The sequence below is a fragment of the Nycticebus coucang genome, chromosome 1 (genome assembly GCF_027406575.1).
Source record: "Nycticebus coucang isolate mNycCou1 chromosome 1, mNycCou1.pri, whole genome shotgun sequence".
In the NCBI taxonomy this organism is placed as follows: domain Eukaryota; kingdom Metazoa; phylum Chordata; class Mammalia; order Primates; family Lorisidae; genus Nycticebus; species Nycticebus coucang.
Genome location: NC_069780.1, coordinates 8,835,202 through 8,854,337, shown reverse-complemented (window position 1 = coordinate 8,854,337; position 19,136 = coordinate 8,835,202). Strand labels below are relative to the sequence as shown.

Sequence of the window (19,136 nt, the reverse complement as noted above, 5' to 3'; positions counted from 1 at the left end):
TAATTTTGAAAAGCAAGCTCATCTCACCAAATGAATATAATAACATAAATTTGCTCATTTTTGAGTTTCCAAGTTTTCATAAAAGGCAGTTTCGAAGTATTAAAATTTCTAAGACATCAGTCTTGCACAGCCAAAAAAGAAGATTCCAAACTCAGAAGCCAAAATTTGTAGTCAATGCCTAAAATGACAATTCTTTTTTCTTTTTTTTTATTGTTAAATCATAGCTGTGTACATTAGTGCAATCACCTGTACCCATTCTAAGATGCACCATAGATGTGGCCCCACCCATTACCCTCCCTCCACCAAAACCTCCCCCAATTCTTTTTTTTCTGAGATAGAGTCTCACTCTGTCACCCAGGCTAGAGTGCCCTATCATTAGCCAGGCTCACCAGCAACCTCAAACTCCCCTGCTCAAGGGATTCTCTTGCCTCAGCCTACCAAGTAGCTGGGTCTACAGGTACCTGCCACAACACCAGCTATTTTTAGAGAGGGGTCTTGCTCTTGCCCAGGCTAGTCTTGAACATTTGAGCTCAGGCAGTCCACCAACCTCAGCCTCCCAGAGTGGTGGGATTACAGGCGTGAGACACCACGCCTGCCCTTGTTATAGTATTTTATTAAACCAGTGGTTCTCAACTTTCCTAATACCACGACCCTTTAATACAGTTCCTCATGTTGTGGTGACCCCCAACCATAAAATTATTTTCGTTGCTACTTCATAACTAATTTTCCTACTGTTATGAATCATAATGTAAATATCTGATATGCGGGATGGTCTTAGATGACCCCTGTGAAAGGGTTATTCAACCCCCAAATGGGTCACGACCCACAGGTTGTGAACAGCTGTTTTAAACAAATACTTCATACAAAGGAGATGCTAGTTATTTAAAATACTATTTTAAATACTGCAAGATGTATATTCTTTAATAAATGAACCATCATAAACTACACCAAAATATTGAAAATACTTAAGACAAAGTCAAACACAGGGACTAGAGCATGTCTGCGTCACACTATTCAGATTCACATCACAATTCTTCTAACCAGGTTTCTATTTAGAGAGCAGTTGTTCTTTTAATTACAAAGCAGGTAGTATGTTTTTAATCGTATAAGCGGCTTCCAGTGTCAAGGAAATTTTGTTTTGATGTTCTTTCCTTAGTGCTCAGATTATAAAGGACAAATGGCTTGAAACTGCTGTTGTAATTACGTGCTTTCTGTTGTCCTCATCCAGGGCAGGGAGGAGGGGCTGAGACTGTGACGCTCCGTTTGAATTGACAGCATACTGGGCGCCATCATTTTCTAGTTAGGCCCAGAGAGTAGTGGATTAGGAGAAGGTTTAAATCAAAATATGTACTATTTCCCAGGGGTTTGAATTTAAGAAGAGAATCATCCTAGTTATGAACAGTATTTCACAGCCACATTAAAAATTGCCATAAATGTGACCTTTCTATTACATTACTCATATTATTTTAGATTTTTATTTCACAGGTTAATGCTTTTGTTTTGTTATATTTACAGAACAGAGTTTAGAATCAGGCAAAGCCCAATTTCTTCTTATAAACAACCTTATACAAGTTCACTTACACCTTTTATGAGCCTTAGTTTCCACTATAGGTATATAGAATTCAATATATAATAACTATTATTGCTAATATCCTGAAATTCTTTAAGAATTATACACTAGAATCTAAAGGAATAAATAATATGCCTCATTATGGCTAATAAAATGACCCAGCATTTGGACTAACAATCTGTAAAAGTTTGAGTTTCAATAAATATTTACTATATATAATGTGTTCTTTCCCAGCCCTAAACTCAATTTAACTTCCTATTAGATAATGAGACCACAGGCTGGGTCTGGGGTTTGGGGAAGAAGAAGAGAAATTCAATAAATCTAATTAAAAATGAAATGCAATACAAGAAATATAAAACTTCAGTAAACCTAACTAATGGGACCCACATGTCAATAAAATTCTTCAAATACAATTTGAGAACTTCATGAAAACTTTATATGTTTTAGAAATTGGGATGTTAATATTGAGTATTCTACACTATAATATAATTCACAGAGAGCCAGGTCCAATGTCAGTATATGAACTACTGTAAACAACGCCCTGGAGGAAAAGATGGGGGTCTGGGTTTGACGACAAAGAATTAATACCATGCTATGAATATGACTTTTATAGGTATACTGTAGTGAACATGGGTAGTTAATACTTTAGTAAAAATAGGAATAGACTGTTAAACAGAACTTGGTAGTAAAAAAAAAAAAAAAAAAACCTCACAAGCAGGTTCTACATTTTAAAAGTTTCACTCAACAATTAAGAGAATACTACTCATTATTATGGAACTCTGTACCACTCATGGCCGAATAGCAGCTGAAAAACTATTTAAGATTAAAGATTTTCAGAATTTATTTATTTATTTTTTTTTTTTGTAGAGGCAGAGTCTCACTTTATCACCCTCGGTAGAGTGCTGTGGCGTCACACAGCTCACAGCAACCTCCAACTCCTGGGCTTAGGTGATTCTCTTGCCTCAGCCTCCCGAGTAGCTGGGACTACAGGCGCCCGCCACAACACCCGGCTATTTTTTTGTTGCAGTTTGGCCGAGGCTGGGCTTGAACCCACCACCCTCGGTATATGGGGCCGGCGCCCTACTCCCTGAGCCACAGGCACCGCCCGATTTTCAAAGTTTAGTACTAAATAGTAAGAATACTGTTAGAAGCAGTCAGAATAGCAAGCGACATTTATTGAAAATGTGTATTTAGTATAACATTCTTTCATTTAATCCTTTCAATAGTTTTATCAAGTAGGTAGTATTAGCTTCAATTTAGGAGAAAGAAACTATAAGAAGTTAGGCAAAAGGCATCTATTAGGTGACTAGTCTGTGACTTGAACTCTGAGGTTTTATAATTTCAAAGTTATAATCTTTCTGATAAACTACACTGTTATTACCAGTTTAGTACCCTGACATAAAAGTAAGTATAATTCCATGATAATTAAAATATCAATTTATATTTGCATACAGCATCAATTCTTGATATAATTACTTATTGTTTACATAAATGGTTACATAATTTTCCCATAAAGAAGTGTTTAGAGGCGGCGCCTGTGGCTCAAGGAGTAGGGCACCGGTCCCATATGCCGGAGGTGGCGGGTTCAAACCTAGCCCTGGCCAAAAACCACAAAAAAATAAAATAAAATAAAATAAGAAGTGTTTAGAATTAAGAAGAGGAAAAACTAGGTTTGATCCTTTAAAGACATAGTTTACCAAAATATAATCTTCAGCTAACCCTCCTTGAAAGTCTGACAGTGACATCGTAACTTAGGCAGTAAGCTCAGCTGACTTAGCCCATTGGGAGTGCACACAGCTGTTCAAGAGATGAGGAAAAAGTGCAGGCAATAAAACGGTATTTTAGACTCTCCACGGAAAAGGGTATGGGCCTAGGAGGAGGACACAGGAGCAGCCACCCGGCTAGTTCCCTTCAGCACACCAGGCCTCCTACTCACACTATTCATTTGCCTAGAACAGCTTTTCTCCCATTTTCCTTCTGGAAAACCCTTTCAAAACTTAGTTCAATCATTACCTGCTCAATTCCTGGGCACCTCTTGCCTCCCTGACAACCACCACCTAGCCTGCTATCTTTCCACATACCATGGTCAGTGGCTGCTTGGACACCTTCTTATATCATGGAAGTTATTACCTCCTTGGAGGCTTCAAATTGGAATCAAAATATCACACAAATAGTTCCTCTTAAATACCGCCTACCACGGAAAGCTATTTAAATCAGTGGGGAAATCTGGTACTCCCCCACCATTTCACTTCCGCTGTACCTTTCACATGGAGACCATTTAAAATCCACTCCTCAGAGGGTTCTTGTTTTCCAACCTCCATACGAGCCTCTCTCTGGCAGGTCAGCTGCCCATAGGACTGCTGCTTTCTGCTTTGCTGTCATCTGAGCACAAGTCTTCATTCATTAGGAAAATCTCAATATCAAACATGATGGCCTCGACCCCAAACCACTGGATCAGTTTTGATGCCAAACACTTAAAAGTATTTACATAAGTCACTTAGAAATGTAACCTCTTATCTGTCCAGATTGTCTACTCAAGTTGTCCCATTATCTTATTTTTCGAAGGTCCTTTTGCTTTTTATCCAAGTACTGATCATCATACCCAGTGGCTTCACTGCCTTCCCTATACAATTGGCCTCATTCTACACACAACTTCAACTTGTGTCTTACTTCTGTCTTCAACAAGGGTCACACTAGCCCCCTTCCTTTCCTTCTGCGTCGCCCTTGCTAACAGCAAACCATGTGGCAATATTTGCTTTCTTCTCCCAGTTGCAACTGTTGAACAGAAATTATACAGCCAAGGAGACTGACACCACTTAAAGCCAACCACCAGCAATCTGGGCTGATTCCCCAGAATCTGGTAGATGCCCACAGTCAGCTCTCCCATTCCCACACAGCCCAAACGGTCAAGCTTCCCGAGCCGCTGCCTCTACTGCCATCTTATTCATCTCAGTAAACAACTCCACCTCATACTTCACAGAGGCCACTGAACACCAATTCTCTCTAATTTCCATCACAAACCAATTTATACCTGCGCCTAGTCTCAAAGAAGAATTTTTGTTTCTTGTTAAACCCTGATTCTTCCATCTATGATACTTCATCTCTTCCACAATATTCTTTTATTCCTTCTCTTTCAATCTTTCTATCTATACAATTGACCCTTGAGCAACACAGGGTTTTAGGGGTGGCAATCCCTCACACAGTCAGAATCCACAGATAACTTTGATTAGGTGATTAAATATGAAATGTCTGATTTCAAATCAAAAGTTTATTATATCTCAAACAAGAAGGAGCACAATGAATCAAAGTTATGTCCCTCAACTATCAACACGGTTTTGCCATCTTAATGGTGCTTATTTATGCCAGGAGCAAAGAAGCCTGGAGAGCAAGTGGAGATGAAATCACAAACGGCATTTTCCACAGCTTGGTGAGAACTGAATATTTCTCCTTGCAAGAAGTGGTCAAGGCCTAGAAGAAGTAGTCGTCAGTGGTGCAAAGTCTGGTGAACACGGGGGATGACAGAGTTCCCACGTCCAGCCTCTGCAGGAAGAAGTGGTGGTCAGTGGTGCCGGGTCTGGTGACACGGGGCGGGGATGACAAAGTGTCCACGTCCAGCCTCTGCAGGAAGAAGTGGTAGTCAGTGGTGCCGGGTCTGGTGACATTGGGGGGGGGGGGGGTTTGACAGAGTTCCCACGTCCAGCCTCTGCAGGAAGAAGTGGTGGTCAGTGGTGCCGGGTCTAGTGACACGGGGTGGGTGACAGAGTTCATCACGTCCAGCATCTGCAGTTTGAGCAGCATTGTTTCTACAACAGCGGTGTCTTTGGCCTGTCTCTGTTGACCAATCTCGGCTGTTTACTCATAAGCATCTTCATTAATTCAACCAGTGAGTTACAGGAGACATCCATGTAATCAGCTGGTCAGGTTTCATGAAGCTGGATAATACCAGCACTGGACCACCAAACAGATAACACTAGCTTTTTTAAATGAATATTCGATTCTGAAATATGTCTCACACTTCATCTTTATCCAACCTTTGTCTGAATGCTTGAGATTGTCAAAAAGAATCCATTTTTCATCACACATAATATGACATAGAAATGGTTCACCTCTATGTTATTACAGCAAAGCAAGGCAAACTTTGAGTCTATTTCTTTTCTTTCTTTCTTTCTTTTTTGAGAGACAGAGCCTCCCTATATCGCCCTCTATAGAGTATGGTAGCATCACAGCTCACCCCAATCTCACTCTTGGGCTTAAGGGATTTTCTTGATTCAGCCTCCCAAGTAGCTGGGATTATGGGTACCTGCCACAACACCTGGCTATTTTTTTGTTGTAGTTATTATTGTTGTTTAGCAGGCCCGGGCTGGGTTCAAACCCGCCAGCCCTGGTGCATGTGGCCAGCACCCTAGCTGCTGAGCTACAGGAGCTGAGCCCTATTTCTTTTCTGATGCTTAATTCATGCATAACCCATCTACCCAGCTTCTTTACCTTGCTGATTTGTTTCAAATGGTCCAACACTGTTGAAATAGTAAGATCAAACCTTGCTGCTAATTTACATGTACGGTAGACGAATCTGGTTTCACTGTATTTTTTCTTTTATCATCATCCACCTTGGCCTCCGGTCGCCCATGTGGCTCACTTTCAAGATTAAAATCACAAGAATGAAATTTCTCAAACCATCAACATACTACGTGTTCATTAACCACATCCTTCCCAAATGCTTCACTGATATTTCACACTGTCTGTGGAACTTGTACACAAATTATACGAGTAGAATAATGGAACTCGTATACAAATTAACACAAACTTTTTAGTTACGCCCCACAGATGACAGAAACTTCACCTATGTGAAACTGAACTCTTCCTCTTGACCTACCCTATATTCTCACTTTCCAAAAAAGAACATCACCAATTTTCCCAATCAAATTCTGGTCATCATTTTAGGGTCCTCCCTGTTCCTCCAGGCCCCCAGAGTTACAAGTTACTAAAATTCTGTAGATTCTGGCTCTGTGCCTCTTAGGCCATCCATTTAAGGATGGGGTCTTTTAACTACTACTTCTCAATCTACGGTAAAGGAACAGGTTTACTTCTTATTTCTGTCATTAATTCCTACTTCATGTTGCCCAAGTGATTCAACACAAAGCTATTTCTCACTGGTGTCATTCTGCTGCAGACCACACTCAAAGGAGCACTGTTCTAAATGGGCTTCCTGGTCCGATTTCAGTCATCCAATTTATATTCCTATCATTCCAGCGTAATAGTTCTGGAATGCGTCTAATCACATCCTTTCCATTTCCACCCTTGCCTCCACATTACAGCCCTTTGCCCACCCGTCCAATTTAACTTTTCCCCTCACCTGGGGCTGCCATCCTCAAATACCCACACTTCCTCCAACATACTGCACTGTCTTACATTTTTGCCAACAGCCGTGATTCTACTCTGAATTCCCTCCTTATCTTCCTCTCTGAGGGCTCATCACAACTGCCATCTCCTTCTCATTTCCTAATGCCAACCCAGCGAGATAAAGCAACTCTCTCCTTGGTAGCCCCTGCAGTTCTTAATCACACAGTTTTTACATCTATCTCAACCTAAACAACATCTAAGTCTGTAAGCAGCAAGGGCTTTAATCTTTATTATAATCCTTTTGATTTTTCTTAAAACTGTAACAACTGATCATCAAAACAGCTCCTCCTGAATTAACTTATGACTATGCCCATATTAACCACGGAAGAGGCACCAAAGCAAATGCAAATTAAAATACAAGTTATCTGAAAGTGTTAGGGAACTATAAAAAATGCTACAAGAACACAGTTCTAAGTAAAAAGAAAAAGATCCAAAAGTTTTACATACACTATACTTATACTTAAGTATAAAAATTAAATCTATAAGGAAAATGAAGTAGTTCAAAATTTAAATAGTTCTGTGAATATAATGATGAGAGTTAAGTGTTTTGTCCTCTATTTCCTGAAGTTTATGTTATCTTCTCACCACATCTTTTAATTATAAATTTTAAATCCAATCACAGCATAGATACTTCTGTGTATTGCTAAATAATCTTTATTACCATCACTTTTTTAAAAAAGCTATACTAACCTTCATCTACTAGGCAGGTCATAATATGGTCGCTTGCCCAATACATGGTTTTTAACACTCTCTAAATTATTAGCATCTTCAACTAATGTACAAAAGATTTTTGTAGCTGTATTTCTTTCTCAAAATTTTATATTATTCTCTTAGGGTAAGTTCCTAGAAAGAAGGTTGAAAATCAAAGAACATAAACATTTTGTGATGCCCAGGGTGATCTCAAACTTGTGGGCTCCAGCAATCCTCCTGCCTTGGACTCCCAGAGTGCTGGGATGATGACAGGCATGAGCCCCCCCTCCCCAGCCAACAAAAACATTTTATTCTTAAACTGCTTACCAAAAAAAGTTGTACCAATCTATACTGCCAGCAGCAATGTATCAGCACGCTAATACATTCCATATTTTAAGCATTATATATACCACATTGTATTTATCAGCTCAGTTGTACATTTTTCCCCAAAACAATTACTTAGTTTTGATAGAGGGAACTATCAAAACTCTTAACATTGGCTTAGCACCGCATGCACCAGGGCTGGCAGGTTCGAGCCCGCCCCAGGCCTGCTAAACAATGACAACTGCAACCAGGCATTGTGATGGGCGCCTGTAGTCGCAGCTACTTGGAGGCTGAGGCAAGAGAATCGCTTAAGCCCAAGAGTTTGACGTTGCTGTGAGCTGTGACACCACAGCACTCTACTGTGGGCAACATAGTGAGACTCCATCTAAATAAAAAAACAAAAACAAACAAAAATACCTCTAAGATTAAACATTCCGAGTAAATGAGCGTTTTCAAAACCAGTAGTGAGAGCATAAATCACAATGTTCCCTCTGTAGGCCCTTCTAGCAATAAATCAATCTCATGAATCACATGCCCTTAGCTATGATGTTTATGTCAAATGTTCATGTATAAGGATACTCAATAAAGAATTATTTAAAATATGGCACACTCCTCCTGGTCAATGTGCAAAAGCAGTAGCAAAGACATAATATGATTAAATACAAAGGATTTAACAACTTTCGGAAAGCTCTATAAAATTGAAAAGATAAATCATCTGTAAAAGTCAAGTAGATAAATCACCAGCCTGAAATAACAGTTTTAAGGTTGTTGAGATCTCTTTGTACTGTATTTGCCATATATACAAATAACAACCATGACAAAAACCTTTCTTCAGAAACTATGTATCAGATATTTCTCTCATGCTTTACAAATATTTTTCTCATTCACCACTAAGAACCCGATCGGTTATGTGTTATGTGCTATTATTATCTCCATTTTATAAATGCATAAACTGATGGTCAATTGCCAGGGTCACACAACTAATAAAGAACAGAGTTTAGACAGGACCCAGACGGTCTTGACTTCCAGAATGTATTCAAGGACAGATAATTTTTAAATATATGAATGCAGTTAAATGTTATTTCTGATTCCTATTTATTTTAGAGATAGAGTCTCACTTTGTCGCCCTCGGTAGGGTGCCGTGGCATCACAACTCATAGCAACCTCCAACTCCTGGCTTAGGCGATTCTCTTGCCTCAGCCTCCTGCTGTAGTTGGGACTACAAGCGCCCGCCACAACGCCCAGCTATGCTTTGTTGCAGTTTGGCTGAGGCCGGGTTCGAATCCGCCACCCTCGGCATATGGTACCAGCACCCTACTCACTGAGCCACGGGTGCCGCCCATGATTCTTATTTTTTTAATACACACCCTTTGAGTATTTTATCACAATATGGGCATATACAAAGCAAACTGCCAAAATTCGATAGTTTGGACACTGGCTCACCACGCCTAATATTCCATCTCCAGCACCGACTCCGGAATTATTGTGGGGACAATGAATGCCATTCATTATCTTGGTTATACATTCATTAGGATAAAGGAAGAAAGTTGCTAAGATTACAATTAATTAAAAACTATAATTTGGCAAGGACATTGTGGTCCTTTTACTCCATAAAAATTTCTAACGGTTTTGGATATTGGTTAATAAAACAAATACAGGTTCAATCCCATCTATATCACAGTTTCCATTAATAAGCCTACTCATTTTTTCCCCAGCCAAGTCTTACTTTGAATTTTTATTTTATTGCCTCTTTTTAAAAAGTGTCTGCTTTTATTTCTCCTGGGGAATCTCAAATTCAAATATTTACAAAAGTTGATCCTAAACCCTCTGAGATTTCAATCTTTAATCAAAACACTTTTCAGAATTTCTAGAACATTAGAAAAATAAGGAACAAAATGATAAACATAGCATATCAAAATGGATTACAACCAAAATGGTGTTAAAGAGAAATTTACAATCTAAACCTCAATGCTAAAAAAAAAGTGTAAAATTAGATACATACTTCATTTTATTGCACTTCTCTACACTGCACTTTAGTTTTTCTTTTTACAAATTCAAAGTTTGTGGCAAATCTGTCTCAAGTGAGTCTATTTGTGACATTTTTCCAATAGCACCGTCCTTACTTTGTGTCTTTATGTGACACTTTGGTAATTCTCACACTATCTCAAACTTTGTCATTATTATTTCATCTGTTATGGCAATTTGTGGTCGGTGATCTTTGATGTCACCACTGTAATTGTTTGGGGGCACAACAAACTATACCCACGTAAGACAGCAAACCCAAGTCATGAATGTTGGCATTACATGTGCCCTGACCAGTCCCCACCTCTCAAACTTCTCTATTCTCTGAAACATAACAATATTGAAATCAGGCTAATTAATAACCTTACAATGGCTTCTAAGTGTTCAAGTGAAAGAAAGAGTCCCACAACTCTCACTTTAAATCAAAAGCTTAGTGTGGAAGGGAAGTCCAAAACCAAGGTAGGCCAAAAGCTCGACCTCTTGTGGCAAACAGTCAAGTTGTGAATGCAAAGGAAAAGCTCTTGAAGGAAATTAGAAGTGCTGCTTCAATGAACATATGCACAATGAGAAAGCAAGACAGCCTTATTGCTGATATGGAGAACGTTTTACTGGTCTGGAAAGAAGATCGGCCACACTCCCTTAAGACAAAGCCTGCTCCAGGGCAAGGCCCTAATTCTCTTCAATTCAATGAAGGCTGAGAGACATGTGAGAAAGCTGCAGAAAAAAGGTCTGAAGCTAGTAGGGGTTGGCTCATGAGGTTTGAGGAAAGAACCCCTCTCCATAACGTAAAACAGCAAAGTAATTGAGATGGAATCCGCAGCAAGCTCTCCAGAAGATCTACCTAAGATAACTGATGAAAGCAGCTTCACTAAACAATAGATTTTCAATGCAGACAAAACAGCTTTCTATTAGAAGATGCCATGTCTCCTAAAGAGGAGACTCCAAAGCTAAAGCTTCAAAACTTCAAAGGACTGGCGGAGTCTCAGTAGGGGCTAATCCAGTTGGTGACTTTAAGTTCAAGCCAATACTTATTTACTATTCCAAAAATCCCAAGGCCCTTAAAAATTAAGTTAAATCTACTACTATGCCTGTGCTCTATGAATGGAAAACAAAACCTAAATGACAGACATCTGTTTTCAGCATGGCTTACTGAATATTTTAAGCCTACTGTTGAGCTCAGAAAAAAATGCTCCTCTCAAAATATTCCCACTTGTTGACAATGCACCTGGTCACCCAAGAGGTCTGATGGAGAGGTACAAGGTTGGTTCATGGCTGTACTCTGCAGCCCGTGGATTAAGGAGTAATTTTGACTTTCAAGTCTTATTTTTTAAGAAATACATTTTGCAAAGCTATAGCTGCCACAGATGGTGATTCCTCTGATGAATCTGGGAAAAGTAAATTGGAAACCTTCCAGAAGGCATGCATCATTATAGATGCCATTAAGAACATTCTTGAATCATGGCAGGTTATCAAAATACCAGTATCAACAGGAGTTTGGGGAGTTCAAGACTTCATGGAGAAAGTATTAACAGATGTGCAAGAGAACCAGAATTAGAAGGAGAGCCTGAAGATGTGCTGAGTTGCTGGAATTTCATGATAAACTTGAATGGATGAGGTGTTGCTTCTTACAGATGAGCAAAGACAATCGTTTCTTTGGATGGAACTACTGGGGATGAACATCCAGTGGTGAAATAAGAACAAAGAATTAGATATTATATATGTATTTTTTTTTTTTTTTTTTGTAGAGACAGAGTCTCACTTTATCACCCTCGGTAGAGTGCCGTGGCATCACACAGCTCACAGCAACCTCCAACTCCTGGGCTTAAGTGATTCTCCTGCCTCAGCCTCCCGAGTAGCTGGGACTACAGGCGCCCGCCACAACACCCAGCTATTTTTTGGTTGCAGTTTGGCCGGGGCCGGGTTTGAACCCGCCACCCTCGGTATATGGGGCCGGCGCCTTACCGACTGAGCCATAGGCGCCGCCCAGGGTTATGTTTTTTTAAAAAACACTTCACTGGCTGGGCATGGTGGCTCACACCTGTAATCCCAGTACTAGGGAGGCTGAGGTGGGAGAATTGCCGAGATCACAGGTTTGAGACCAGCCTGAGGAAGAATGAGACCTCATCTCTAAAAAAAATAGCCAGGCACTGTGGCGGGCACCTGTAGTCCCAGCTACTCGGGAGGCTGAGGCAAGAGAATCGCTTAAGCCCAGGAGTTGGAGGTTGCTGTGAGCTGTGTGACGCCACGGCACTCTACCGAGGGCCATAAAGTGAGACTCTGTCTCTACAAAAAAAAAAAAAAGAAAAGAAAAGGAAAGGAAGGAAGGAAGAAGGGGAAGGAAGGGAAGGGGAGGGGAGACCCAAAAAAGGAAGAAAGAAAAATACCAAAAGATATAAACCTAGCAAATGTAAATTTCCAGACTGAATAAGGTCACCAGTACAATGAATAAAAAAGATCCCTAGTAAGGTACAAATATCTTGAATATTCAGAACAGGTTAATAAAGATATTGAAAATGTCTATGGAAAGAAGAAGAAAAAAATCCTATCACAGTTCACACATAAAGGGTCAAGAAACATTTGGCATCAGATTTCTTAACAGCAGTATTAGAAACTACATGAAGCATTGCCTCTTAAAATTTACAGGAAAAATTATGTCTAACCTAGAATTATTTACCCAACCAAATTATCAATTAAGTATCAGTTTAGGAAGACACAATATTTTTAATCAGTGAAAGTTTAAAACGTTCCTTCCTCCCATGCATACTTTCTTAAGCAGTAACTGGAAAAGCTGTTTTACCAATAAGCTAAGGAAGAGGACATTTCCAGAAAGACTGATGGGCAAAGGGCAGCGCCTGTGGCTCAAAAGAGTACGGTGCCGGCCCCCTATGCCGGAGGTGGCAAGTTCAAATCCAGCCCCAGCCAATTAAAAAGAAAAGACTGATGGGCAAGAGAAAATACCAGGATTACAGGCATGTGGCAGACCCAGAAAACAAACAGTTCAGATTACAGACTTCTATGAGAGATATAACCAAGTTGAAATAAGAACAATAGCCACCTTAAACTGAGAAGAAATTTACACTTCTAAATGGAGATGAATTGATGATAAAATACACAAAATTAAGCAAACAAAAATCAAAGTAATTATAAACATAGTAATTAACTCCAGGAAAAACAAAGCCTTATAGAAAACAGAAAATGTGATCATGATATACTAAGCCTCAGTGGTAACAGACATTTACACATTCAAAAAGTATACATACTGAGCACTGATTCCACCAGAAACTGTCAAACTATGCTGAAGGAAGGGCGGGGATGGCACATGTACCACGCATAGCTCTGTGAGAGGGAGGCTAACCATGTAAGGTATCCAGATAATTATCTAAAACACCTGGCAGGTGTGGAGGTCAAAGTGCAAAACAGCAGAATAAGCTGGATACATTAAAATGCCTCCCTGAAAAATCACCTCTAGGAGACTGAAACAGGAAAAGGACCCTGAGGGGTACAGGTAGGGAAGTGATCTTTGTTCACTGTAAACCTCGTTAAATCTGACTTTTTAAACATACATACCTTATTTATTTAATAAAAATAAAGTTTGAATCTAAAAATTATGTGAAATTATTAAAAAAAAATATTAAAACATCAAGGATTAAAAGTCCTAACAGAAAAAAAATTTTTTTTTAAAACAAAAAGAGCACAATTCCTAATAAAACCAGCATAAGAAACAATAAATTTAGGACAATGGTTCTTCCTGAATGTACGTTAGCATTAGAATTAAAACTTAAAAATTCTTACAGCAGGATGCTCTAAAGATTAAGTTAACATAAATTCACTTTATTCTCAAGTAATATTCTGTATCTGGTTTATTAAAGATTAAATTCTGTTCAGGCAACTCTCGAATTCAAATACAATGGCTTATCACATGCACTCATCATTCGGTACGTTACACACACACACTGAGAAGTAGTTTCCAGCCTTTCTTGGGTCCCAGTCCTAGATATGTCTAGATGTTTTATTTTTAGTCTCACAATGTGAGGTAGAATATATTTACATTGGATAAAATTCCCTTTTCTTTTTCCAACATTTTCCTAAAGGGAAAAGTTAATTTTCCTATAGGGGAAGTTAATTTTTATTTCCATAGATTCAATTATTTTATTATTAAATAAAAAGAATATCCTCAAATACTTTTTTAACTTAAAAATATATACGTGACAAAGTATTTCTAAGCTTTATAATTAACAGTGGCAATATACTTTTAGATTTTTAATTTAACTATGTATTTTAGATCTCATTAGTATCAAATAATAATGCTAATATAGCAGTGATCACTTTTTCTTCTCTCCCTGGAAGTACATTTCTCTTAATTTCCTCCTTTACTCAAGTCTATGTACTTAATTTTTCTTTTCTTTTTGAGACAGAGTCTCAAACCCTTGGTAGAGTGTCGTGGCGTCACAGCAACCTCCAACTCTTGGGCTTAAACGATTCTCTTGCCTAAGTCTCCCAAGTAGCTGGGACTACAGGCACTTGCCACAAAGTTTTAATTTAAAAATTATGTGAATTTTTTTTTTTTTTTTTTTCAGTTTTTGGCCAGGGGGTGGGGGGGTGGGTTCCAACCCACCAGATCCAGTGTATGTGGCTGGCGCCCTAGTCACTGAGCTATAGGTGCCAAGCCTATGTATTTAATTTTTCATAAACCATTCCAATGTTCATGTTCACACTGTCTACAAAGATTTTTTGGAAAGGCAGCATTTATACCAAAGGATTTTTTTAAGGTCGCCACCATTAACACTAAGGAATGTGAATTAGTATGGACGGTCATTAAGTTTTTTAAATTCAGTGATTATTATTAAGTAGTTATTAGGTTGGCTACTGGGCAGGATTCAAATTCCTGTTTGCAACCCTCAATTGGATTAAAATCTAATATAGTGAAATATTCACAGTAAAAAGGCAAAGTAACATCAGCAATCAAGCAAAATCTGTGAACATATTGCTAACTACAAAATCCTTAGGCCAAGTGCAGTCAGTTCAAAGAAAAGACCAATCTTTGGAATGGAGTCCAGTTCTCCTCAACTCTACTATTTCATTTCCCCAGGGTTCATTTAGAACAGTGGTTCTCAACCTTCCAAATGCCGTGACCCTTTAATACCATTCCTGTGGGTCGCAACCCACAGGTCGAGAACCGCTGATTTAGAAGCTATTGAAAAACAGAGAAATAGTTGCATAGGTCCCTACAAATCTGAGAAAGGTAAGGCAAGTCCTTCTTTAGAGAATATGAAAGAGCTGGTACTGAAACTGCTTTCTGCCACAGATCAGTATCTCAAGTCAGTGAGTGTACATTCGTATGAGCTTAAAGGCTATTTTGAGGTAGTATAATTAAAAAATAACATTTCTGGGCGATGCCTGTGGCTCAAAGTAGTAGGGCACTGGCCCCATATGCCAGAGGTGGCGGGTTCAAATCCAGCCCCGGCAAAAAACTGCAAAGAAAAAAAAAAAACCCCACATTTCTGAACCCAAGGGTATTAGGGAGCACATTTATACAGATTAATTAAACAGACACAGCAAAGTATTTTCCCCAGTTAATGATGTCATGTTATTCATGAAAAGGGCAACTTGAAGGCGGCAGGCTGAAAATGGCAAGGATATGACCCTTTTCAGTGCATGGCAAAGAGCGAGCTCTGCAGCAGGAAGGCCGCTGAAAACCACCCCTTAGGACTGACTGCGCTGGGCGCTCTGTGTAACCAGACCCAAATGCTGAAAAGCTACTCAGTGTGCTCATCAGGAATTACCAACATTTGATTCTTACTTTGGCTTTATATCTGTAAATTTTTCTTGTTATACCTGCATATATTTTTTAAATGGCAGAATGATGCTATACACCTAAATTGCTGGAGTCAAAAACAAAAGAAATAGGGCGGCGCCTGTGGCTCAAAGGAGTAGGGCGCCAGCCCCATATGCCAGAGGTGGCGGGTTCAAGCCCAGCCCCAGCCAAAAAAAACTGCAAAAAAAAAGAAATGGAACCAAAGAACATGGCTGGCCGTTACCTTAAATATATTAAACTTTTATCTTCTAATGAAGTGTGATTTCTTTTACTATATTTCCCATTACCAAATTAAAACTCATTTTCCACTATAACCATACACACACACAAATTCATTTATGCCACAGTAAGATCCTGTTCCGTCCTAGTATCTTCCAAGTGTTAACTGGGTAATTACTTTGAAATTATTACTAGAAATATTTTTAAATAGTGAATAACATCAATATTTAAATTCTGGATTGAAATTTAAAAATGGATATAAGAAGAATAGCTAAAACAAAATAATTGGGACAAATATAAAATCATTAATACTTTTAAAATGCAACATAACTAGGAGAGTACATGTATAAACTGAGAAAATACCATAGTTTTAAGAAAAAGCAAAGTATAAAAATACCTTGAAATGTATTTTAAATATATAAAAGGGAGGACTGTTTTCATGCATGGGTTTTTTTCCCAATAGCAATAATAAAGGTGAAAAGCAACAGTTATGTTTCTATCACGTAAATTAGCATTTTTCCGTGTTATCAGAGGTACGATTGAATAACTCAATGCAAAGAACATCATTAGGAAGAGAAGGATGGCTAAAATAATATTCTGTGAACACGTGCTTCTTCTTTTCACTTTATATTAGTAAGATTTCTGTTGTTGTTCTGGTGTGTATTTTTTTAATGATAGTGATGCTGTTTACTTGTGTAACTTGCCTGAGTGAGAAATGAAAGGAACAGAACCAAAGGGGTCTTCTGGAGGCTGATTATGTGGAGCAGAAAGTGGGTCTACATTCTTATCTGAGGATGCTCTCTCCTCGAGCCTGTCTGCAAAAATAAGATGAAACAAAATAAAAAATAAAATAAAATAAAAATGGCCTTTAAATAAAAAAGTGATACACAGTATAAATAAAAGTGAAAACTAAACAAAACAACAGTCTTTTTGAGAAATAGTAGATTCAGAGTCCATTATTACAAGTTTATGAGGGGAGTCCTGAGTTTGACAAATATTTGTTACTACAAAGGTAAGTTTAACAATATAATCAGTGCTAGTTTCGCTAAATACAATTAACCTAATTAATAAATAACTTAGGACTGGTCTATTTAAATCCTAACATACTGGACCTGAACTTATATCACAGACATATTTGGCAATTCCTCCCAAATTACATATAGAAGAAACATTGCAAATAATCATTTCTCTACGAAGCAGTTAAATCCTATTTCTCAACAGCAACGATACATAATTCACTGTATTTTACCTTACTGTTTCTCATATTATCAAACCATTCACACACACGTAAAGATACAAAAACGCAGATTACAAACCAAATTTATTCATCTAACAAATAATTCAGCACCCAGTTTGCGCCAGACACAGTCTAGGCAACTGGCAATGTGACATCAAACACTACATAAAACAAAGACCTCCGTTCACGTAGTTTATTTGCTGGTATGAAAAAAACAAATCTTAAGCAATGAGCATGGTAAAAAAACGTATGCAATGTGTTAAAAACTAATAAAGCTATGGAGAAAAGCGCAGTGCATGGCAATAGGCATTAAAGGGGCCAGGCAGAGGTGCAGTGACAGATTCTCCCAGTTAGTAGGTAGGAAAAGACGGAGGCAGCCAAGCAGCAGCACCTGGGGGAAAAATGCCCAGGCCGAGAAAGAGCTGGAGCCAAGGCGCCACAGCGGCAACAGGACCGCTATGTTTGAGGAAGAATTCATGTAGCCTAATTCCCTAGTAATGATTATTTTTTCCCTGCTCTTAAAATCTCCACATAATAGAAACATATCAGTTGATAATGTCCTGATTTTTACTCAATGTCTTCCTCTGAGTCTAAGCGATCAAAATTCTACTATTTGGGACTTATTCTTCCTCCATTTCCATATATTTTAGACATTCCTAAAATGAGAACTTCGGTCCTCAACTATTCATAAAAATCTAGTTCATGGTTAGGCTGACCTATATTCAAAAATTCTATGGGTAAATTATGCTCGTCGCTGTTGGGTTCTAAGAAGTGTATGCCGAGAGGAGTGAGGGAAGCCAAATAGAATTGGAATTCTCTAAAAATAGACCTGTAACTTGAGAGTAAAGCAGATGTGGCAAGCTGGAGCAGAATCCCCCATGACAGTGCTTCTCAAAATTGGTGCACAATCACCTGACGATTTGTTAAAATATACACCTGACTGGGAAAGTGCAGGGAGGTTGTGAGCTTCTGCACTTCAACAAACGCGCAGGTATCTCGAGGCCCAAGAGCAGAGATTTGTCACTGGTGTGCCACACAAATTTCTATTTCAATCAATAATTTAAGTGTGTTGCAGAAGTTTAACTATAGGTTCAAGTGTGCCAGGAGATAACAAAGGTTGAAAAACACTGCCCTGAAGTCTACAGTATCCCAAATATAATCACTCTCACGGACAACTAATTTTTTCAAAGCATTATGGCAACAGATACAATTACCAGCTGTTACAGCTAAGATGACCTCTGCTATATCCACATGAAACTTAAAATTTTACTTAGAATTTATTAATATTTTGATAAGGTACTAATGCTGAGTTACTGAACAGATCTGACAATAGATTTATGAACAAAACTTCCTAAACCTAAGTGCTACTTTTCTTTCTTCCTTTTTCTCTTTCCTCTCTCCCTCTCTTTCTCCCTGAGACTCTGTCACCATGGGTAGACTGTGGGGTAGAGTGTCTGGTCAAGTGCTGTGATGTCACAGCTCACAGCAACCTCAAATTCATGGGCTCAAGTGATCCTCTTGCCTCAGCCTCCAGCGTAGCTGGGACTACTTGCCCAGCTAGTTTATCGGTTTTGTTTGTTTTTTATTTTTTTAGTAGAGGTGGGGGGGAGGTGTCTTCCTCTTTTTTTTTTTTTTTAAGACAAGAGTCTCACCATGTTGCCCTCAATAGAGTGCCATGGTGTCACAGCTCATGGTCAAAATCTTGGGCCTAAAAATTCTCTTGCCTCAGCCTCCCAAGTAGGTGGGACTACAGGTGCCTGCCACAATGCCTGGCTATTTTTTGTTGCAGTTGTCATTGTTATTTAGCTGGCCTGTGCTGGGTTCGAACCTGCCACCCTTAGTGTATGTGGCTGGCGCCA

At 38.8% G+C, this 19,136-nt stretch overlaps 1 protein-coding gene across 3 annotated transcripts in view; it reads right to left on the bottom strand.

Annotated features, from left to right (window-relative positions):
* The window catches only part of BMP2K (BMP2 inducible kinase), a 145,151-nt gene that overhangs the window by 16,708 nt on the left and 109,307 nt on the right, over window positions 1-19,136 (bottom strand). For 2 of the 3 annotated variants that reach the window (XM_053591169.1, XM_053591333.1), the window contains one exon: window positions 16,745-16,855. The exons of the other annotated variant lie outside the window; for it this stretch is intronic. In XM_053591169.1, the coding sequence (XP_053447144.1) occupies window positions 16,745-16,855 (111 nt within the window). The remainder of the gene's footprint in view (window positions 1-16,744; window positions 16,856-19,136) is intronic. 3 annotated transcript variants of the gene reach the window in all.